Source organism: Pseudopodoces humilis, chromosome 2 (assembly GCF_049639895.1).
Source record: "Pseudopodoces humilis isolate 2021_Gansu_Grassland_sample_001 chromosome 2, ASM4963989v1, whole genome shotgun sequence".
NCBI lineage: Eukaryota > Metazoa > Chordata > Aves > Passeriformes > Paridae > Pseudopodoces > Pseudopodoces humilis.
In genome coordinates, this window is record NC_142201.1 from 51,417,645 (window position 1) to 51,441,872 (window position 24,228).

Sequence of the window (24,228 nt, forward strand, 5' to 3'; positions counted from 1 at the left end):
CTATTCTTGTCTACTGATGATTAATAGAATTGCAGAGACTCTTTCCACTTGTGAAACTAAGCTACATCTGGGCTTTTTATCTATCACTTCCTATTGCAATTAAAGAGTTGAACTGTGATTTCTGTTTATGCTAGTTAAATTAAAAAAAAAAAAAATATGTAAATTGGAAAAATGCGTTTAAATCTGCAGTTTCACAAAACCCAATTTTGCTAGTGGCACTGATAGTTCAGCATAGCCTAGTTTCAAGTCTTAAATAGGTCTAGACCTGTCAGACTTTTATGTTTTAAGAGAAATGTTTTGTGCTTAACAGTAATATAATTTTCGGAAGGTGAAGTGCTGTGCACTACTAACATTAACTAACATTAATTAAACATCCCTCCCTTCAGACACTTTCATCAGGGTTATATCTAGCCAGTGTAGCTGCTGTTCAGAGTAGGGTTAAACAAAATGCAGTGAAGCCTGAGGATGCCGCTATCACAGCCATGCAGGTAAGGAAATTGCTTTTCCTCAAAATACAAAGGTTAATGAGAATTAATAGTTTCACTTGTGTTTCATTAAATACTTTCCTAAAGGTAGTATAGTGTAATTCCCTTCTTCTGTATCCTACATTGAACTAGGTTTTTACGACTTTTAGTTAAAAGTTCAAAGCTGTTTCTCAGAAAGTTATATCCTTTTCATTTTCTTAAACTTGCAGTATGTGCAAGAAGGTACTGATACCTCATCTCCCCACATACTTAATTTATACAGAAGGCCTCTTAGCCGGCATGTAGTAATATTACAGTTTGCTATGAATAAATTCAAGCTGAGTCAAAGCTGTTTTCTTTTATTATATCTCAGAAGCTTTATGTTATTATTGACTTTGCTGCTGTTTGCAGGGGTGGGGGAAGTTATTCTTCTGCTTTCATCTAGGGTGCTTTGTATTTTCTGGAATGCTCCTAAAGCTTAATCAGTGTTCCTGCTTCATATGTAAAACATACCAGAATGTTTTGGATTTTGTCTTGATCTATTCCTACATGAACAATTTTTCTTTAAGATTTTATTTTTAAAAAGTTATTATACAAATCTTTGGTTTGCCAAATGGAGAGCAACACACAGTCTACACACCAACTGAATGACTTGCAGCTAAAGGCAATATTATCGGTTCTTAATGTGTGGGCTCTCTACTGAAATTATTAAAATATTCTCTTCTGATGAAGGTGTGTGATGCATCTGTATAATGTCCAGCCGTATACTCAGTTGCATTAGCCAGGGGATTGAAAGAAATTATTACTCCCCTCTACTCCTGATACCACAGTAGAATGCATTTTCCAGCTGGTGGCATTTCAATTGATGAGCAAATTGAACCAGCTATGAACCTGAAACAGGAAGCACACAATATATGAAGAGAACCTGATGGGGGAATTCATGAAGAAAAGAAAGCTAAGAGAGATGGTATTTTCAGCTGCCTATCAGTGGTTATGGAAGAGATAAAATCGTTCTTTTCTTGAAGGTGCACAATGAGGGGACATTGGGCACCAGTCCTAAGTTGTAGTTTCCAAGTAAAAAACACATCTTCTCAATGAGAATAGTGCTTATTGTATCCATTTTCTCTGGGAGGCTGTGGAATCTCTGTGCTTGGAAATATTCCTAGTTAGACTCAACAAGGATGTGAGCATCCTGTTTCATCAGTCAACCTGATGCAATTTCTGAACTTCCTACATTCCATTGCTGTGCAATCAAGGGAAAATGTAATATTCACATAACACTCAGATGTAATTATTTGTGGCATTATGAAATTTTCAATTTTCAGGAGAAATTTAATGAGAATAGAGCTATGATTCAGATCAGATTCAAAAGCCTGTGGTGGAATATCTTATATAAGTGTATGTTTATACATGTACATGCCCATATACACGTGCATTTGTATATGTATTTATATATTTGGGGCCTAACTGACCAAGTTCCAATTATGAAAAACACCATTTAATAGATAATACCCATAATTATGGACTTGCTACTCATGTAATTGAAATCAAGATTATTTAAAAGAAATGTGGTAAATTATTACTAAAGATTAGCTTCTATACAGGTGACTTTATTAACTAAGTGCATTCTGCAGACAAATTTGCGGTCAGAGCAATAAAAACTGTATCTGTGGCTCAAAAAGTCAAAACTATCAGCCTAGGAGTGTAACTGTAAATTCTGTTGCATCCTGTAATGGGCTTCCTGTGGAGTTAATAATTCGTGTTTCACACAGAAGTTATGCTACATATTTAGAAAATAGCAACTTGTACATGCAATCTCTTCACATAAGTGAAAACTGTCAAAACTGTGGAAATCACTAGCTGTTATGAAATATCTCCTTCTACTTGGAATTGGACCTGTGACAAGATTGTATCCAAACCAAATCAATTTTCTGTCAGTCTTGTGCTTTTCATAAGACTGAACACACTGATTGTTTGATTCTGAACATACAACCCATGTACTGACACACAGAGCAAGAACTGAAAGCATTGCTATACTCCTCTGCTACTCTTCTGAGGATCTGTATTTTAAAGACACCCAAACTTTTTCTTTAAATCAGTTTAATTCAGCTATAAAACCTATACAGAGTTCATTCTGATGGTTGTTAAGCAGCTTGGCATAGGTTTAGCCAAAATCTGAGCTAGAGTTGTAAAATTCCTGGGGAGTAAATAAACTTTATGTTAATTAGGTTTTGATAACAATTTTAGAAATATATTATCTTAACAATTTATTCAGAAGTGCACCTGATAGTTTAGCTATTTGCAGTGAGTCTTAGAAATGTATTGCTATGGCTTCCTCATGAAAGCTATCACAATGTACAGCCACAGAAAGGATTTTGGAATATGTTTTTTAAACACTTGCATTTTTCTCTTTAAAGGTTTTATACATATGAGCATAGATTAATGAATTCTGTAAAATAAATTCCTGAATTAAAATCCACCTTTTTTTTTTCACATTCTGGTATAACATATGTTATAAACATATGTTCTTAAGTCTTAACATTCTTAATCTGTTACATCAATCAGGACCTGCTGAGAATTGCAATTGACATATATTGTATGAGTGGTAAAAACCTCTTCCTTTTAAGAAGTGAAATCCAGAATATATTTTGGAAATTCATTACATAATTCAGTACCTCTTATTAAAGATTTTTGTCCAGTACCTGCTGGAGAAAGTGTATATATATGAAAATACAGATACTTCGATTCATTTCATTCAGAATGTTGCTGTACAGTGAAGCAGAAGTTCATAATAATATCTACTGTTGTCTGGTTTTATGTTTAACTAAAATTCAGAAGAGACAAGGACTTCCAGAGTTTATCAACACTTCCAATTATTCAGTAAAATTCAAAGTTAGCTGAAAATTTGCTTATTTTAAATGAGGTTGTATTCTCTATGCAGTATCTTTCTTAGTAAGAAGAAAAATATTTACTGGAGAGGCTTTAAGAGACACTTAAGACACAAATGACGTTGAAAGAGAGAGTGGAATTTCCCTCAAGTCAAGAATGGAGATTTCATCACATCTATCTCAGCCACAAGTTTAAAAGTAAAACCAACAAGAACAACAAAGGAATATTTGCTTTTTATGGGCATGTCCTTAAATTGTGTAGTTGCCTGCAAGGGATTCTATGAAGGCAAAATCTAAATAGATTCAAACTGTTGTTAAATAAATTGATGAGAACATGCCAAAGATCTTCTAAGCATCTCATACAGGAAATCACTAAAATCACAAATTTTTAAAATCTATGATACACAGAGAAGATAGAATATTCACCATTTAAACTCCTTCTAATAATTTTCAAAATTGCATCTGATCACAAATATACCTCTTGGTCTAAGCCCATGCAGCCCTTTTTATATCCCATGAGCACTTAAGCAGTGCATATCACCTAGATACCTAAATTCTGTGCAAGACTTTATCAGCTATCTGTAAGTTTATCTGAATAAATACAATTTTAAATATAATGCAGGCTTCTAAAGCATAAGATAATCAGAAGATCCACCACTAAAAAGTGAAAAAACCCTCATGTTATTTAAAAGTCTTCATTTTAAGGAATGTTTCTATTTCTATTATGCTGTGTTAGGTAGCATAATTTCAGGTGTGGATATAATGTAATAGTTTCTGTTTATTTCCAGAAAAAAAATTATATGTTTATTTGTGTCAAGTTCTGCACTTGGGTCGCAACAATCTCATTCAGCAATACCATCTTGAGGAAGAGTGGCTGGAAAGATGCTCAGCAGAAAAGAACTTGAGCCTTCTGGTCAACAGCCAGATGAACATGAGCCAGTCTGTGCCCGGGTGGTTGACAAGGCCAGGGGCATCCAGGTCTGTATCAGCAGCAGTGTGGCCAGCAGGGCCAGGCAGTGATTGTCCCACTGCACTCAGCACTGATGAGGCCACACCTCAAATCCTGTGTTCAGTTATGGGCCCCTCACTACAAGAAGGACACTGAGGACCTGAGGCATGTCCAGAGAAGGAGTTTGTAAATAGTCTGTAACACAAGTCTTATGAGCAGTGTTTGGGAGAACTGGGGTTCCTGGAAAAAAGGAGAATCAGGGATACCTTATCACACTCCACAACTCACCTGAAAGGAGGTTGCTGTGGGGGAGGGATTTGTCTCTTTCCACAGTAACAAGTGACAGGACAAGAGGAAGTGGCCTCAAGTTGCAAGAGGGAAGGTTTAGATCAAGAATTAGGGAAACTTTCTTCACTGTAAGAGTGCTCAAGCATTGAAATAAGCTACACAGGTAAGTGGTAGAATCAGGTTCCCTGGAAGTGTTCAAAAGATGTGTGGATACGGCTCTTGGGGATTTGGTTTAATAGTGAACACAGTGGTGCTGGGTTAATGGTTGTATTCAGTAATTTTAGAGAACTTTTCCAGCCTGAGTGATTCTGTATTTCTATGAACTTGAACACAGGCTAATGAAAAAAAAATCTAAACAATGAACAGCAAGCCACAGCTATAAAATTCTCTTCTCCTCCTTCCCTTTCCAAATAAAGGACGTCAACTAAGAATTTAATGCATATTACAGTTAGTTAATAGCATCAGATTATTTGATGTTAACTTACACTCTTGGAAAGAGTGAAACATAATGTCAGTTCCTTCCAAATTTGTAATTTTCAAAGCAGCAATAAAACAAGAATAACTGTCAGTATAATCAATATTATGTGCAGGATGACAAATGTTTTACAATTTCATTTCAGTCTGAAATTTGTCTTTCAGGATTTACACAGTAGTATTTTCAGCATTCATTTAATAGATTTTTAAAGTGTTTTATCAAACAACCTAATTTTACAAGTTTTCAGCAGCCTTATATCTTGACAATCACTTAAGATCTAAATACAGTGCTTGTTCTAGTTATATACCATTATTTTGTTGAAATCAATGTGGAAATTTTATTTTAAATGGTCAGACATCTTTGTGTGAATCATTATAGTTTGTGAAATATTGTACAAAAATTTCAGTCATCTAGAAGAGGGCCTATAGTAATTGAATTTGTATCATGATACCAATTCTTGAGCATTAATCTGGATTTAATAATGTGCTTGAAGGTTTTAAGTGCTGTCAGAAAGTAATTACCATATGAGTTTCTTCAAACTTGCTTATATCAAGTCCCCTTGCTTATATGGAAGTCCTCTTTCAGTTGAAAGGTGGTTCTTTCCCAGAATCATGTTTGTCTAATTCAAAATATATTCTCTTTTTCCATACTAAAATTCTCAGAAATGCTTCAGTTTATGCTGGGTGCTAGCTGAAAAGTGAATCAGAGTTCAACAGTGGAGAGTATATCAGAGAATAATTCAGGCACATAATTCAGGCCTTTCCTGAACTTTATCTTTTCCCTACAATGTGTTTTTTGTTTTCTAGAATGCTCTTGACTGGTACATACTTTTTCAATACAGTGGTTTACTATAAATTAATCAGAAATCCTAATATTTTCATATGTGTCTGATTCAATATTTTAAATATTTGGTTTTAGTTAAAATGGCTACTATATAAGAAATACTAACATGTACTACCATTTGTAAATATTTCACTCCTCAACCAAAACTTTAACTAAAACATTCTCCAGAAACAGCATACATTACATGACACAAAACACATAAGCTTTGAGATGTGAAGATAGAAGAAACAGTATTGTTGCAAATCTTTATGGTGTGGAGAGTCATAGAGAAATGCATATTTCCTCTATGACTTTTGAATTACCCCTGAATGCATTTTGATTTTAATGGCTACCTGTTTTTAATTCAAATTTGAGGAACATGAATACAAAAAACAAAATTCACTTTAGTGCTCTGACTGATGTTCCAATTACCTTTTGAAAAACTCTTAATTACAGTATTTATTAATCATTTATGAAAGTAGAGGCTTTTTTTATAGACATGATCTTGCCTATGCCTTCAGCCCTCATTTTGTGCCATATTCCATCACATTTCAAGGCTAAGTAGGGGCAGAATAGGTCAGTGAATGATTATGAGATTACAAATATATTTTTCGGTGTTACCACAAAGAGTGGTAATGATTAAGTATCTTGTTTTCACTCCTGAACATTACAACAGTTACAGGACTATGAATGAATTGTAAAAGCAAGGCCATAACCACTCAGCCCCTTTGAGTTATTAAAGACCCAAGAGATTATTTTGAGGCTTTTAAGTTTTGGTGCTAATGGACTCATTAATCAGACTGAGAAATTCATAATAAGAACCAATATGTATGAGTAGAAGATAGACAAGTTCAAATGGGGTATTAGACATACATTTTAATGTTCAGAATGATTACTTCTGAAAGCTACTGTGAAAGCAGCAAATTATCCATCTCTGCATGTCTTTGAGTTGATGCCTTTATAGGAAGCAATCTTCAGTGAATCAGATGTTATTAGGCTCAACAGAAGGGTAACTGGGTTGAAACAAAAACTGAATGGGATTTCGAGGCAGTTTCCTGCTTTGAGAAACTGTTTAACACAAAGCTGAAAGGAATTGCTGATACTCTAGAGAACTGTGCAGCCCTTCAGAAGGACCTGGACAGATTGGAGAGAGGAACTGTCTGAAATTCATCAAGGGCAAAACAGGGTCCTGCACCTGGGGAGTAGTAACTCTGTGCACCAGTACAGGTTGGGGACTGACCTGCTGGAAAGCAGCTCTAAGGCCATGGACTTGGGGGTTCTAGTGGACAACAAGCTGTCCATGAGCTGGCAGTAAGCTGTTGTGGCCAACAAGGTCAACAGAATCCTGGGATGTATTAGGAAGAACATTTCCAGCAGGTTAAGGAATGTGATGCTTCCCCTCTACTCACCCCTATGAAGCCACACCTGCAGTGCTGTTTCCAGTTCTGGGCTTCTCATTGCAAGAGAGACATGGAGCTCCTGGAGCAAGTGCAGCAGAAGGCTCTGAAGATGATGAACATCTCTGTTATGAGGAAAGGCTGAGGGAGTTGGGCCATTTCAGTTTTGGGGATGAGACAAATGAGAAAGGACCTCATCAATATATATAAATACAATGCACTACAACAGGAGAGTGTCAAGGTGATGGTGTCAAACAATAGGACAAGAGGAAATGGACAGAAAGTGATTAGCAAAAAGTTCTCCAAATATGAGAAAGAGCTTCCTTACTGTGCACATTGGAGCAGGTTGTCCAGAGAGCTTGTGGAGTCTCCCTCACTGGAGATATTTAAGAACCATACAGACAAAATCCTATGCAGTGTTCTCTCAGATAACCATGCTTGAGCAGAGGTTGGACCAGGTGACCTTTCCAACCTTCCCTTTTGTAAACTGCATCCTGTGTTACTACACTGGTTCTAACAGACATGTTCCCATCCTATCCACTGGAAATCTGTTCCAGAGCATAATGCTTTAACAGCAAGGAATACTTCTTCTTCTGATTTCCAGTTTTCTTTTAATCAGATTTGATTTATGTGAGTTTCATGATAGACTTGTTACCCTCAATTTTCCTTGTTTTTCTCTTCTGTGCCTGTAATCAATATAAACAAGACAGGGGCTCTATTAGAACATAAATATGCTCACCTTTACATAAATCAACATTATCATAAATCAACACGTTATCAACATCATTCTCATACTGAGTCCAAAAAGCGGCACTGCACCAGTTATTAAGAGGAAAATGAGCTCCATCACAGCCAAAAGCCATACAGTAAGAAAGAAGGAAAAGTTGTGCTAGGAGAGTAAGAAACTGAGATTGTCATGGTGACTACTGAAGTGTTATAATTTAAACCCAGAAAATTGTTGTTCTGTTATCTGTGTGAGAAGGGTTGCATTCCTGCTGTGGAAACAGCACAATTTAAACAGCTGGGGCAGCTCATATTTTCCAAACTTGGGAAGTGCTGGGGGTAAAACTTACATGAGTAACAGCAAAACCAGACAATCACCAGAATCAGTATCAATATATATCCACACTATACAATACTGCACCATTGTGACAATTTGCACTGTCATTCCATATTTTTGATACTTGCTGCCTTTTAAATCCAGAGTGCCTCTGGATGATTCACAGTACTGATTTCTTCTGCTATTTACTTGAAATTGTGCTGTGAACCTTTGCAATGACAAATAAATCAATCTGGGCCAATTCAAGTCAGAGAAAAGAATTGTAGAACATGTCATGTTGAAGGGGGTCTCAGGGATCATCTAGTAAAACTGCACAGGACAGTCCCCAAGAGTCACACCATGTACCTAAGAACTTCTTGAACTCTGTCAGGTATAGTGTTTTGACCACTACCCTGGGAAGCCTGTTCCAGTGCCCAAACACCCTCTGGTAGGTGAAGAACCTTTTCCTACTATCCAACTTAAACATCCCCTGGTGCAATTTCTGGCTATTCCTTTGGGTCCTGTCACTGGTCACCACAGAGAAGAGATCAGTGTCTGCCCATCCCCTTCCCCTCACAGGGAAATTATAGACTGCAATGAGGTCTCCTCTCAGTCTCCTCCAGGCTGAACAGACCAAATTACCTCAGCCACTCCTTATACAGCCTTTCCCTCAATCATCATCCTTATTACCCTCCTCTGGATACTCTCTAACAGCTTAAAATCTTCCTTATATTGTGGCACCCAGAACCGCCCCCAGCACTCGAGGTGAGGCTGCCCCAGTGCAGAGCAGAGCAGGACAATCCCCTCCCTTGCCCAGCTGTGATGCTGTGCCTGATGCACCCCAGGACAGGATTGTCCCTTCTGGCTTTCAGGGCAATGACTTATGTTCAGCTTGCCATTTACCAGGACCTGCAGGTCCTTTTCCATGGCACTGCTCTCCAGCATCTAATTCCCCTGTCTGTCTATACTTTCATAGTTACCCCACCCCAGGTGCAGGATCCAGCATTTCCCCTTGTTGAACTTCATGTGGTTGGTGATTGCCCAATCCTCTAATTTGTCAGGGTCTCTCTGCAGGGCATCCCTACCTTTGAGGGAGTCAACAGCTCCTCCCAGTTTTGTATCTGTGAACTTGCTCAATATCCCTTCCAGTCCAGTGTCCAAGTCATTTATGAAGAAATGAAAGAGCACAAGGCCTAAGATGGAGCCATGTGGAGCCCCACTAGAAACAGGCCATCAGTCTGATGTCAAAGAGGACATCTTGTCCCAGTCCAGTGTCCAAGTCATTTATGAAGAAATGAAAGAGCACAAGGCCTAAGATGGAGCCATGTGGAGCCCCACTAGAAACAGGCCATCAGTCTGATGTCAAAGAGGACATCTTGTCAAGCCAGCTCCCTTAGGAATTTTTACATAAAGTTCTCATCGAGGCCCTGTGGGAACTTTCTTGCCTGGTTATACCAGCTGTGTCATGCTCCCAGTTAATTCTGGCAAGTTGAAGTCTAGGGCAGTTGACTTGGAAAAGTCCCTTAAGTCCTCAAAGGATAATCCATCAGCATCACCATCCTGGCTAGGAGGTCTGTACTAGACTCCCATGGTGGCATCTGAATTATCTGTTTGCCCCTTGGATCTCACCTATAGGCTTTCAACTGTGCCACTGCCAACCGTGAGCTCCATACCTTCTAACCCTTCTATTTCATACAGTGAAATACGTATGCCTCCCTCTGCCTCTTCTGCCCTGCCTTTCACTCCTGAAGAGCCTGGAACCATCAACAGGGCACTCCAGTCACAGCACTCATCCCACCAGGTTGCACTTATATCAATGACGTCAAATCCCTGTGACTGGGGCAAAGATATCAGTAGATGATCAGATGTCAATAGACAAAGTGTTGAGTAGATCATCCCTTCATCTGGGAGCTACAACCCTCCTATTTTTCTGCTTGCACCAACCTCAGTGCCATGCATCAGCCTGATGGATCTGCCTTTTGCTATCAATACTGTTTAGGTCCCCAAGCTGTGCTCCCTCATTCTACTAACTTTATTTTGAAAAGGTAAACAAGCATTAATAAAGACCCCCAAAAAAGGGAAAGAAAGAAAAAAAAGAAAGAAAAAAAGATGGAGTAATTTTTAATGCTAAAATTGGTTTACAGGCTGCTAGAGTTTTGGCTTTCCTAGATATCAAGAAGAAAATGTAATGCATACATTGAAGCCTAATGCCAAGAAACTCCAGGGTTTGTAGGATTCAGGACCTTCCAGAACAGTGCTGGAAGATTTTTTTTAAGGCAGGGGGAGAAAGATGTGTATATGTCCTCATCCATCTAGCAAATTGTGCCTGTTTCATGTACAGGTTTATGCTTCTTCAACCTTCTTAGATGTGAAAAAGAATAGATGCATTATGTGAGACAAGATCCTTCACCAATACAGGAAAAAAATATCAATCATTCTCACATAACTTGAAAATTTTAGACAGTTTTTCATTATACACTGACATATCAGCAAATGTCCATAAGCAACTTGTTGTGAGCTACCCTTAGAGTGTGAAATCCCAGAATGCCACATCATATTCACAAGGAATTAAACTATAATACGGCTAATTCTGCAGCCTCCTATCCTAAAACTCCATTATTTTTTTAATTAATACAAAATATGCACGTTAAAAAACAAAAAAAAAAAGAAAATATTTAGATTGTGAAAGTCTAACTTGGTCATCTAGAAGTCTAATACTAAGATTTCCGTATGCTGTATGAGATGGTACCCATAGTCATAGTCTCTTCTATCCTTATCCTGCTGTCTTCTCTCCCCAAAATGCAGCACTTGCTTATGTCTCTTTACCCACTGACAGAGGAGCATACACAGATACATAGGATCTCTTTCCACTGTCCTTTGAACACCCCAGTCTTAATACCCCTTTTTGAATGATGATACCAGGCTGGCATCTGGTGCTGTAAGAAACATAGCTCTGTAACTTTTCTCTAAAAGGTTCCATATCACATGAAATTCAGCATTTTTCTGGATCTTACAACTAAGTATCAGAAACAAGGGCACACACTCTGTATTCCAGACTCCAACATTCTCTTTGGATTACATAGGTCAGATGGAGCTCACTCTCAGACAAAGTCAGAGATTTGGTTAGAGATTCAGGATACCAGGTTCAGGTTTCCAGATGGAATCTGGGCTTAGCCTAGAGAACCAGACCATAAGCATATTAATAAGTACTGGGCCTTTGTCTAATGGGAGTTCACCATGGGCTGAAAAGTTCTTTCTCCTTAGGGGAGAAGTTACACAGCATTGTAAAGGGGGTGTAGTCTTACATGATACACAGCTGATACGGAAAACGGGGCATAAAAACAAGAGGTGTGAACTCAATGTAACACAACAGCAATAACTCCAGACTGAAATAGCTTGGGAATTGACCAAAACTTAAATTTTCTTTCATGTCCTATCATTTCAGAAAGTATACTACCAATATGATTTAATATGAAATTCAGATGCACAATTTATTCATTTATTTAAATGTTCTCATGAAAACTTTAGTTCTAAACTAAAAGTAGTACGAGCCTAAAATATTGTGGACATTAGTAATGTACTAAGTGAAAGCCTAGTATATGAATATCTGGTTTTTGGCATTAGTTTATATGGTTTTAATTTTTTAATTGCTAAGCTCACAGCATCCAAATCAACAATTAAAAAACATTTTAAATAAGACCACTACATCCAAAACCAAAAAACCTGCTAAGCATTTTACTTCCTTGGTAACTCTGATGTAGCAGGTTCTGAATAACACTCTCAGAATATGACATTCTTTGTCAACATATGAAATTTTGTAATATTTTTCAGGTTCTTCATTATAACCGATACATGCTGATTGGTGAAATCAATGACATAAACATCATTGAAAACTAGCTTTTGCAAGATAATTTGATTCCATGTGGAATAATAAGTTTAGATTAAAAAAAATAATCTAATTCAATTGTATTTGTGACATTGTTATGAAGATATATGGTATTAAATTCCATTTGGTAATAATTTAATTTTATTAGAGCCTTATGTTCCTAGGATGCACAATCTATTAGATATTTGGGTGATTGCTTATCTACCTTTAAATATAGGTATGTTTTGTTTACATGGCTCTACTGTTCTAATACTTCATGCTTATTTAATGCTGACCTTGTGTACTGCTAAAAAGGTTTAAAAGTGAAACAGCTCTACCACTGAAATGCTATAACCCCTCAGCAATGGTTACCGCATGGTCATTTTGAGAAAGTGGAAGAGCAATCAAGTGACACAGCTTCATCCAAGCAGGTTCAGATACTTTCGTACTTTCTGCTGTACTTCTGATTTTTTTTTTTAATTAATTTTTCTGAATTGAAAGCAAAAATCTACTACTCAACTTAATTAAAACGTGGAAGTGCTACATGAATGATTCATGCAGAACAGGCCCAGTGCATCTTATGAGACTTACAAGATAGTGAAGACCAATCTACAAAGCCTCTTAAAGTATTAGAGTCAAAAGTTACAGGTCCTGGAGACTCATACAACTCTGTCACATAATCTTCTTCATGCTTAAATGTTCAGTACCCTTGTTCTCATAGTAAATGTTTATCTGCCCATGAGGACCTAGGCATTCCTGAAAGCACTTCACTAGAACAAGATGATAGGAATTGGCCTCCACCTGTGCTGAGGGAAAATGCCATTGGATATTAGGAAAAAATTCTTCACTGAAAGGGTGATCAAAGTGTGGAATCACTACCCCTGAAAGTATTCAAAAAACATCCAGGTGTGGTACTTGGGGCATGATTTAGTGGCAAAGATGACAGTCTTACGTTAATGGTTGAAGCGGATGATCTTAAGCCTTTTCCAGCCGTAATGGTTCTGTGGTTCTATAACTGTGTACTTCAATTCTTATCCTGTGTACCTCAATTCTTACCTTGCACCTTAATCTCAGGAGAATTTAAAATTTATTTAATGTATACTGAAAAAATGTCACAGACATCTGTTTTATCCTGTTCCTTAAATGGCAAAAATGAAGGTTAGTTGCATTAAAAAAATAAAAAAAAAAAAAAAAAAAAGAGGTGGGGATTTTTCCACAATTATCATATGAGAAATTATTTCTGTTGCACTAAAACAGCTAGCCATCGAAATATGCTATGCTGCTTCAAATGAAATGAACCTCAAGGAATTAAAATATTATCTAGGAAGATTTAACATTCATTAGGCAGTTCAGGAAATTCTAATAAGTTGAAAGAGAGAGTTTTTACCTCTGAAGATCAAAAAACCTGAATTTTATATATAAATCAGAATTATATATATGACATTTATATTTTAAATATACAAATATATATGGTATATTTATAATATATATATATATGGCATATATATATACACAATATATACACAATATATATTTGTTACTTTCTGCAGTACTCATGCCTGAGTAACATGAAATTGATGTAAGTCCAAATGTTTAGAAAAAGAGATTTGAGCTTATATGTTTTATCTGAAAATTTTGTTTGATTCTACAATCAGTACAGAAGCTGGAATAAGTTCTCTTTAACCATGTATGCAGATAAAAAACAATTAAAGATGACCAATAAAAATGCTTAATCAAATCTAAAACTGTTGTTCTGAAGTTAAAGCTCCTGCTTGGAATGTTATTCTTAATAAATTAAGCTCTGTGAATTCATGAAATGTGTTCCACCATCACAATGCTTCTCTATAATATTAGGTCTTTGGATTAATATGCTGTTGCAAAGTTTGATATTGGTTCCTATTAAGAGGTAAATTTATAGATTTTTTCATAATGGGATTTAATGTCAGTTGAACCAGGCTTAATTAAACTTTGTGTTACAAATCATTTTATTGAGAAGTGCAATGAAATTTTGTGAGTTTTATGACTTTTTAATTAAAATTAATTAAGCCAGCTTGTGGTTAAGTGCCTGCCTACAAGCTAGTTCCCCTACTTTTCCAAGCTATTCTAAAATGTTCTAGACACAAAATTTAAACTTTATCAGTAGGTAATGGTTTAATACCTCCTTCCAGAAAAAGCTACATTTTTAGGAAGCTATTGACATTTAAAGCAGTAATTTTAAAAAGAACTGAGTCATGTTTTGAATCAATTATCAATTATGTTAAGGTAACTTAACAGCATGGCTAATATAGTCCATGACCACATATACATCTTTGATTTTCTGTTGTGTCAGCATCGTATCTATGTAGAGTTATAAAGTAACTCATCGAAAGTTGAGATTTACATATCAAAGCATTCACATTTATAATAATAAGCATAATTTCCAACTTTGTCTAATTTATTCTATCTGCACTTATGTATTTTTTCTGTAATTATATTACACATTTCAAGGATCTTCTGTGTCAAGATTTTGACATATCTACATCTGCAACATTCATCTCTGCTTCTTTATATAAAATAATATGCAGTTAATTTTTAATAAATATGTTTAAGCAGTAAATTTCAAAAAGTATGAAGTTGGAGAATTAAAATAAGTGTTTCCTTCTATTGAATAATTCAGGGAAGGACAGCATGTTACATAGTAGAGCCAGAGTATAATTCTGATGTTGTAAGTCTTGCACATTATTTTCTTGTATTTTTTATAATGTCTTAGCAATACTGTGTTACTTCTATTTCAGTTTCGATGACCAGTCTTTCCCCTGGTCCAGACACAAATGAGCAATTATAGGCAGCACTGATTGGATTTTGATATGCTAAAAACTTAATTTAGTTTGTATAGCAGTGCAATTATCCACTTACCTCAGGTTTGGTGTTCTTACGTTTAAGTCCTTGACTGATGTTTTGTAATTCTGTCCCCACTTCTCATCTTAAGAATTCTATCCAAAACAGCATAATGAAATTCATTATTATTTTTCGTCCATTAGATGTTGCAACTTACTGTTCCCAATATTGCTTTTTACATTTTCAGTTTATATAAAAATTTAGTTCCTTTTTCTTGTGCCTCCAGTCTTCAATTACTTCACATTCTTCTTATAATTGTCTATGGATCAAGAATATGAAAAGACATTTACAGTTTCTCCACTGACATAAAGCACCCTAAAAGAAATGTTTGGGGAAAAAATATCTGTAGAATTGTGATTCTACTGTGTCCTGTTGATGTAGTTCAGGAAGTGCTGAATTCAGTCCTTAGGATTCAGACAACTAAATGCAACATTTTGTTGTTGTTGTTTTGTTTGTTTGTTTGTTTGTTTTTGTTTGGTGATTTTTTGGTAGGTTTTTTGGTGTTTTGTTTTGTTTTTGTTTTTTGTTTTTTGTTTTGTTTATATGTTTTATGCAGTTTGTAGGGGTTTTTTTTTTAGGGTTTTTTGAGTTACTCTTATTTTTATTTGTCTGGTTCTGTCCAGGATAAGGTTATTTTTTTTGCAGTAGCCAGGAGTGGGGCATAACTAGGACATAGAGGTTTGTTTGTAAAACCTTATGTCATTGCTGGGAGCAGGGGGAAAAGGTCTCTTCCAAAGGGAAGGGCTTCTTTCTGGTCAAGTAAATGTGGCAGAGGGATCCATCTGATACTGTCTGTCGGGGATGGGGGAGTGGGGGCTGTGGTTCTGCGTGAATGGTTTCCTTTCTTGTACCCTCTGTCATTTGTATTGTTGCTGTTACTCTCTGTTTCCTTACCTCACTGCTGTTTCCTGTAAATTCTTCCTCTCTCTACCAGTGACCAGTTTACCTTTTGTGCCTCCAGTTTTCTTCTCCAGCCCACCACAGTGTGGAAGGGTGAGAGGAAAAGCAGGGAAGCAAGAGAGTGTTTGGAGAGTCTCAGTGGGGGCACTGAACTGGGGAGTACTGCTCCTAAACCACAACAGTAGAATAGTTTTCAATACTGTGAGATCTTAATTGCTGTAAACTATTTGCCCGATAACTGGATATTAAAAATCTGTTCTGGACAAGGTCCAAAAATAATCCTTAGTTCATGGTGTTGATCTTCCCCTCAGCCTTGTCATATGTGTAGTCAGAAATTAAATATTCATACTATAACTCTATATGACTGACAAGTTATTTAAGAAATAATGAATGAAAGACATTGAAAGTAGCCAGGAAAATGTAGTATGTGCATATAAAGACTTAGAATACATTTAATATGCTCAGCTACAACTGAGTTTATAAAAATTTCAAACAATAGCCTTTACTAATTCTGACAATTTTTAATTATAATATTACCATATAATCCTTATATTGTTTTCAGAATATATATGAATTACAACCAAAGCTGTTGAACTCTAATCATTTATGTTTTATTTTTCTCACGAGCTGCAAGGATATGGCAGAGCATACCCATATCTGGGTATGGCAGATATTGACTAATCCTGTGGCTTATTAGCTTTAACAGTTATTTTTATTTTCTTGGAGTATTACTGAATCTGAAATACTTTTTTCTTCTCAGGAGAATATAATGGAAGTTATAAGAAATCAAGAATTTTTACTTCTACCAGCCGAAGAACTCCATAAGCTTCTTGCCAGTGATGATGTGAATGTTCCTGATGAAGAGACCATTTTCCATGCCTTAATGATGTGGGTGAAATATGACATGCAGAGGCGATGCAATGACCTAAGTATGCTGCTTGCTTATATCAGATTACCACTCCTTCCACCTCAGGTATTTTTAAAATTATGTAATCATAATCATCATAATAACAAGAACGTCATCGTTATTGTGTTCTTGTGAAAACTCTCATCAGTTTATAATATGAATCTTCTGAATACTCTATGTTTAAAAACAAGCCTGTTCCGAATCAGAAAAAGAGTGTGATATCCTTTTACCCAGATTGATCTCAATAAACTTGAGGATTGGGCCAACACATTCACTGGAAAGGCAGTGATGTGAAACTGGAGTAACTGCAGATTTCATAACATGCTAAGAAAAAACGGAGAATAATAAATATTCTCAGAAAAAACAACAAAATCTAAACAGAAGAAACAAACAAAATCAACCAAACTCCTCCTAAAACAAAAAAAAAAAAACAAAACAACAAACAAACAACAAAACAAAAAACTGCATGGGGTTTATGACAGATACCAGGCGAAGAATAAGTCAACAGTATGAATTCAGAAAACTCTGTATTGTTCTACAACACAAAAAAATTCTTTCACCAGGCAATATTATTTATTAATAAGTTATTATTGCCATAATACCTGGTGCTGCTAAGGCTGCACCTACACTATTGTTTCCAATTTTGTACTCCATGATTTGAAAGGTATAGGAACATACTGGAGAAGGTCCATGGGTATGTCTAGGAAAGGAGAAGCAGAAGTGGGTTTGTTCAATCTAGTGAAAAGAAGACTAAGTGATGACCTAATTTAAGACCTGAAGGTAAGATCATGGAACTACATTCTTGAGTGCACCATGAAATACAAGTAGAGACAAACACTCTAACTTGTAGCCTGGACAGTTCAGGTTGGACATTGGCTTGGGGAGGAATCACTTGGAATGCAGTGAACAAATGCAGCATTTTTTTCAAAGGCTAAGTGAACCTTCCTCATTGAAGGTTTTCCTGAGCTAGCTAGACCAGATCACTAAATCCAGTGTTGGCAGAGTTGACCAAGTTGACCACTGGCAGTCATTTGGATCTCCACTCCTATGAATGCTTCTAAGAATCTGTGATTCAGGCTTCAGCTTCCTTTTTTTTTTTTTTTTTTTCCCCCAGAGAATTAAGAAGCAAATTTTTTTCCATAATTCCATACAATCAATCATTCTCCTTTCAGTTAGTGTACTGGGCCTGGATGGAGTGAACTTCCTTCATGGCAGCTTTCTTCCTGTGCTGTGCTTTGCACTTGTTGATGAAATAGTGGGTGAGAATAACCCATCCTGTAAATAGATCCCTTGGGGCAGATTGGAGTGAAGCAATACTGAATGACTGGTGTTTTTAAACATACACATGTAAGCTTTATTGTAGAACAATTTGGTTGCACAGAAAAACAGGTATATAACTATTTACAATATAAAAGCATAAAAATATCATTTAAGAAAATGTATAAGAAAGAGAAGGAAAGGCAAAGAGTAGAAAGACCTCACCACCTGTAGGCCTCAAGATTAGATTTATTTGGGGCAGTTTTGATATCTGTTGAAGTGATGGTCACCATCTTGGTTGAAGTGGAAGTTTCAGACTGGATCACCAGGTGATGGTGGAAGTCCCAGTGAAATCCTCAGCACACAAAAACTATTTGGTTTATATTCGCTCAGGTAGGAAAGCCCAGGTACCTCCCTTAGAGAGGGGAATTTCAACTGAATGTAATGTGGATCATGGGACACTTTGGGAGTCTTTGACATCTTCTAAGATACAGCTGCCTATTACATCAATGAATTTGAATCCCTTAAGGCATCAGCAGAGGTTAATATCTTCAGGCTAAGTGTGAATGCCCCAGTACTTCCCTGAAGGGGAGTTACCACAGCTGAGTCACTTGAGTAAGGACAAAGAAACAGTACTTTGCCTCAAAGGATTTGCCTCTGTCCTTATCTGGTTCAACACCAGCTGGAGCCTGAGGTGTCAGGTGTGTACTCCCACTGCACCTGCTGTGGTTTATTCTTAAAAATATATCAAATAAAACCCTCTGTAATTTTCATTGCACTGAAAATCAACTGAAGAGCTCTCTGGGAAGAAGCCAGGTCAAAATTAGCAGCTAATCATTGGACCTTTGAAAAAACCCAAAACTATTTTCATCCCTTACTTTTAAATTCACTTAAAGAAGATGAAGTCAAAGACTACAGGAATTATTAACAGACTGGAAAGACTGTACTGAGATCCACTTAAAATGAAGGTTTGAATTTATAGTCTGAGTTTCCATGATACCTCATTTCACTCTCAAGGTGCAGTAATTATATTGGCAGTGTAGTCAGACTTAAGTAGTACAATATCAAACAATGTAATTCATAATCCAGTAGATAAATTTAGGAGAAGGCAAGCCAGTATTAACATGTTAAAAGGAAACTATCCTGAAGCTGAAAAATAAATAATAGAACCTGCAATGTTGCCATAGAAACTTTTTTGTTCTTTGATTTGCCTGGAACCATCTTCTAAACTAAAACGGTTCATATTTCTTCATTCAAGTCAAAAAAGAAAGACTGATGGCTTGGCCAATGTAAGAACTTATTTCATGTTATAGTAGGTAATAATATAAATAACAGGCAATATTATATAATAGATAATATGATAAGAATACCTTTCAATAGGTGTTCCAGATATTTTATGTTGATCCATACAGAAAACATAATTTGTGGTCATTTTTGTTCTTAAGGGATTTGGGGAGAGTAAAAATTCAGTGGCATCCTTTAACTTTGTTAATGAGGTATTTTAGATTATTTATTTGAATTGTTAATTTACAAGCTTATCAAATATTTTCCCTGTGACTTTTGATAGCATTCTTTACAGAGAGTACGTTAACAAACAAGTTAAGAAACAAGTGAAAAACTGTATTGAACAAGACTTTTTGTCAGTTGTTCAAAAAGTGTAAGAAGCTACTTTTGTGGTTAAATGGTGCCACTGTTGTCCTCAATTTTTAATTTTTGAACGCATTTTAAATAAAACCGTTTTCATATTAAAAAACCCCAACAAAATTAGTACATGTAAAACAATATAGAAACACTACAGATTGTTTATATACAAGTGTGCGTATGTGTGTCTGTGTATGTCTTTTTTTCACATAATTTGATAAACATATACATAATCACAGAATCAAAATGACAGAATGCCTGAGGTTGGAAGGGACCTCTGAATAAACTCTGGTCCAGCACTATTGCTTAAGCAGAAATAACCTGGAGCCATTTGCACAGGACTGTGTCTACACAGTCATGGAATTTTAAGTAATTGCAAGGATTCTGCCAGTGCTTAGTCACCCTAACAGTGTAGGAGTGTTTCCTGATGTTCAGAGAAAATGTCCTGTGTTTCAGTTTGTGCCTATTGACTCTGGTCCTCTGGGCCCCACTGAAAGGAGCCTGGATCTCTCCTTTATGGACCTTCTGCTCAGGTATTTATGAACATTAGTAAGATTACCCAAAGGCTTCTCTTTGCTGGGATGGGCTGACCCAGCTCTACGCCTTCCCTCATAGGAGAGGTGCTCCAGTCCCTTCATAATCTTTGTGAGCCTTCACTGTATTCTCTACAGCATGTTCATGTCTCTCTTGTACTGAGGAAACTAGAATTGGACACAGATCTCCTGGTTTGACCTCACCAGCACTGAGACTAGGGCAAGAATTACTCTCCTTAATTTACTGAAAATGCTTTGTCTAATGCAGCTCCAGATATCACCTACCTTCTTTGAGGCAATGGCATAATGCTGGCTCCTCTTCTGCCAAGCTGCTTTCTGGCTGGGTGGCCCACAACATCTCTTAGTGCATGAATATACATTACACATGCACATATGCATGGACATACAAATACACATATGAATTTATTTAATTCTTTTATAGTAGAATGTAGTTAGGAACCCTTTTCTTAGAAGTGAAAACCTGTGGAAAGATATATCCATTAAAGTATGATTAGAGCAGTTGAAGGTGTTCTCACTTAGTTCCCTGATGACATGATATAGTGACTGTCATTCCCTCCTCTCAGGGAGCAAAGCAGTTCATCTAAATCCTCACTAATTGTATATAGACAAAAGTCTACCCTTGTCTGCAGCTGAAGCAGAACCATTAACTTCTTGCCACGAAGGCAAATGGAATAGAAAAGATTTTATCTATCACTGAATTCTCCTTATCTTTCTCTCCACCTGTCCCAAAACACAACAGTTTATTCTATGTTTGTATCTTCTATTCCCTGACTCAAGCTGTACTGGAAACATTCAATGCAATGCAGCAGCATTATTGAGCCTCTGCCTATTTTGATTACTAATGATGTAATCATGTTTACTAAATGAAAAGCTGATTTCTGCTATTTGTCGGTACACAGTGTAATGTATCTGTTAATGATTGACGCTACAGCATGAGCCAGGGATATGTGCTGCTTCTGTTGGGCAAAACATTATTTTTATGGTGTTTTTTGAGAGTGTGAGAAGTTGCTAATGATGCCTGGGCTGGTGAAGGAATTTACAAGCAAGAGAAGTTAACATGATACTGACTTTCTAGTGTGACAGTAAAGATGAGGATGGGTAGCAGTTTTAAGAAATTATGTGCATGATGAAAAGAGCACAGATACTTCCTTCTAGAAATGCTTAAGTTGAAGATAACTCATGTTCCACCAGTGTGCTGGGTTTATAAAGTCTGTTATTTGCATCTGCCTATAACAGTAAATCACTGGTTTAACTAGGAAAGTTAAAACATAGCATAGAGTAAAGCAGCGAAATTATTGTCTTTTCCTCTGTAACACTTTTAGTAATAACACTTTCAGAGGCTTGCAAATCAAATCAGTAGGATAATGCGTAGTCTTTGAGTATTAAATACACTGTGACTCAGATCCAGTGAATCTGTTATAGGCATCTAAATTAGATTTCTTGCCCAGGAGCAGAAACAATGCACTCCTTATAAAATGAAGTACTTAAATACCATGTAAACCACTGGAGAGAAAGTGAACAGATCCACATGAGTTCTTATTTATACAGGGATGCTGTAGGTAAACTGTAGGAAGCACTGAGCCTTTAAATTCCCTTAGAATTCACACATTACAATTGACCGTACATGATCTTAAAAATTTATATGAATTTGCATGTAATAATTGAGCAGAAACCCTTTAAATCTTAGCTTAGATAACTGACATGATCATGTAAACTTGTAAATTCCCCCCATAACTCAGCTGGCATTTGGCAAAGAAGTATTTCTTTGTACTACTAAAAACCCCAATTAACCAGGCAGTTGTCAGATAGGTTCATTAAGTTCTGACCTTTTGAACATATATTGAATTAGAGGAAACTACTGAAGTAGTAGCAAAAATGGAGGGTATCACTCTATGTCAGTCAATCTTTGAATTTGTCTTTGAGAGCAGTGTGATTGATAATATGAAATGAGAAGCTTTCTCAGCTCTCTGTCTCCAGTGTCACTAAACAAGTGCAGCTGATAAGAACTCACATGAGTAGAGTTCTAGGCTTTTAAGATTGGTTCCTACCTACTGGTCTGGGGTAAATCCTAAGGGTGTGTGTAAACTCTGACAGCCTCTGCAACATTTTGTGAATTCTTTCAATTGTTTCTAAATAATTGCATACCAGGAGATTATAACTTGAATCTGAAAAGGCTGAAGGTATGATTCAGTTTCTTATTTGCCTATTTGTGTGCAGGCTTCTCCACATCAGCTAGATTCCTAACCTCTTGTTAGAGGCAATGAAGATCTGGTGCACTTCCCAACTCATGGGAACAAACCTGTGTGCTGATTTGAGAAGTTCCATGGATTATCATGCTGCCTGGCTCCTAGCAATTTTTCTTGAAACATTCAGTTTCAAACAACATAAATCCAGTAGTAGATTTACTGGCTCTGTGTGGATTCTTGGACACCCTGTGGCATCTCAAATGTTGCTAAATTCTTGGTTTCGTGCGAGTGGCTTAAGCACCACTTGATTTTAAATGCCAGCCCCATCAGAATATTACAAATTTGGGTATATGAAGAAATTTGATAATATTTTTAAAGAAATATTTATGTTAATTTCAAGTAAACAAAGATAAATTAATGACCTTAAGAATTAATAACTTCCCAGTCCCCAAAAAATTAATTTCTGGCAAACTTCTAGGATGATCCCCATATTCCTCTCTTAACTTATCAATGTAATAAAAATTCAGGCTTGAAATTTCAGTTGCCTGTATAATGACAATTATAGTTGAGAATTGCCAGTAGAAAGAAGATAAGCTGTTATTTTTTTTCTTTTCTTATGTAGATCATACAGTAAAGCTAACTTCTACACTTTTTTATAGCAGCTTCTCTGATGGTGCATGTAGCTTGTCAGCTGATACTTTACCTGTACAAAGGTATGATGCTTCAATGCAATGATAAAGGACATGTGAAAATTTGTAAATAGTGAAAATGATAACTGCTCAACACAGTTACATGTGACATTCATTTCCAAATACATTTCATTATCAGTAAAGTTTAGACAATGCCAATAAATATCAGTAAAGTTTCAGTAAATGCTTTGAAGCTATCACAAGGTGCTGTTCAAATAGAACAGTGTGACAACATACTTCTATAATACTATTTCTTTATCCAACACACAGGCAACTCACCTGACTTTTTATTCAGTTTCTTATGATACTCTGAGCATACGGTTTACTACTAACTATTTTGGGGTAAATTTATTTAATGGAAAGCTGGATTTTCACTGATTACATCACTTCTTCACATGGTCATAAAATACAAACCTTGCCCCACTTAAATTATTCTGTGTTGAGAAATATTTAAAACAATATTTTTATGAAAATACTATACTGGTGTTGCTTATTCTCTGCATTTTATGTGAAACACTTAGGAGAATGTTTGTTTCATACATGTACCCACTAGAATGTATAGACTGTGTCCATGTGAAAAGACATCTTTATGGATAAATAGATTATATTAACTGTCAAATCAATTAGAAGCTCTGGTCATAAAAATGAGAGGATGTCTTTCCTTCACCTTTGAAATAGCACCATACTTTAACGAGTTACATTCGTAATACAGTTACACGCACATAAAATTATGTCTTCAATTTTGAGAAGACATGTTTTGCCCATTGCTTATGTTTTTACAAGGGCATATTATCTGTAGTCATTTTTTGGTAGGTTTTTATCTTTCTGTCTTACTGACTGTCAGATTGACAATCATATTGTTTGGGGTTACCCCTGGCTGGATGGCACTCTACCCTCCCCTCCACAACTGGACAGAGGAGAGGAAGTACTATGAAAGGCTTGTGAATTGAGACAAGTTTTGCTGCTAGTTGTTGATATTCCAAAAATCATGCTTCCAGAGGTCATGCAGACATAACTTATTGAATGTAGT

The 24,228-nt window shown here is 36.3% G+C and overlaps 1 protein-coding gene across 2 annotated transcripts in view; it reads left to right on the forward strand.

The window, feature by feature from the left end:
• The window catches only part of KLHL1 (kelch like family member 1), a 180,854-nt gene that overhangs the window by 95,737 nt on the left and 60,889 nt on the right, over nt 1–24,228 (forward strand). For both annotated transcript variants that reach the window (XM_005516413.3, XM_088051172.1), the window contains exon 5: nt 16,725–16,937. In XM_005516413.3, coding sequence (XP_005516470.2) covers nt 16,725–16,937 — 213 coding nt within the window. The remainder of the gene's footprint in view (nt 1–16,724; nt 16,938–24,228) is intronic.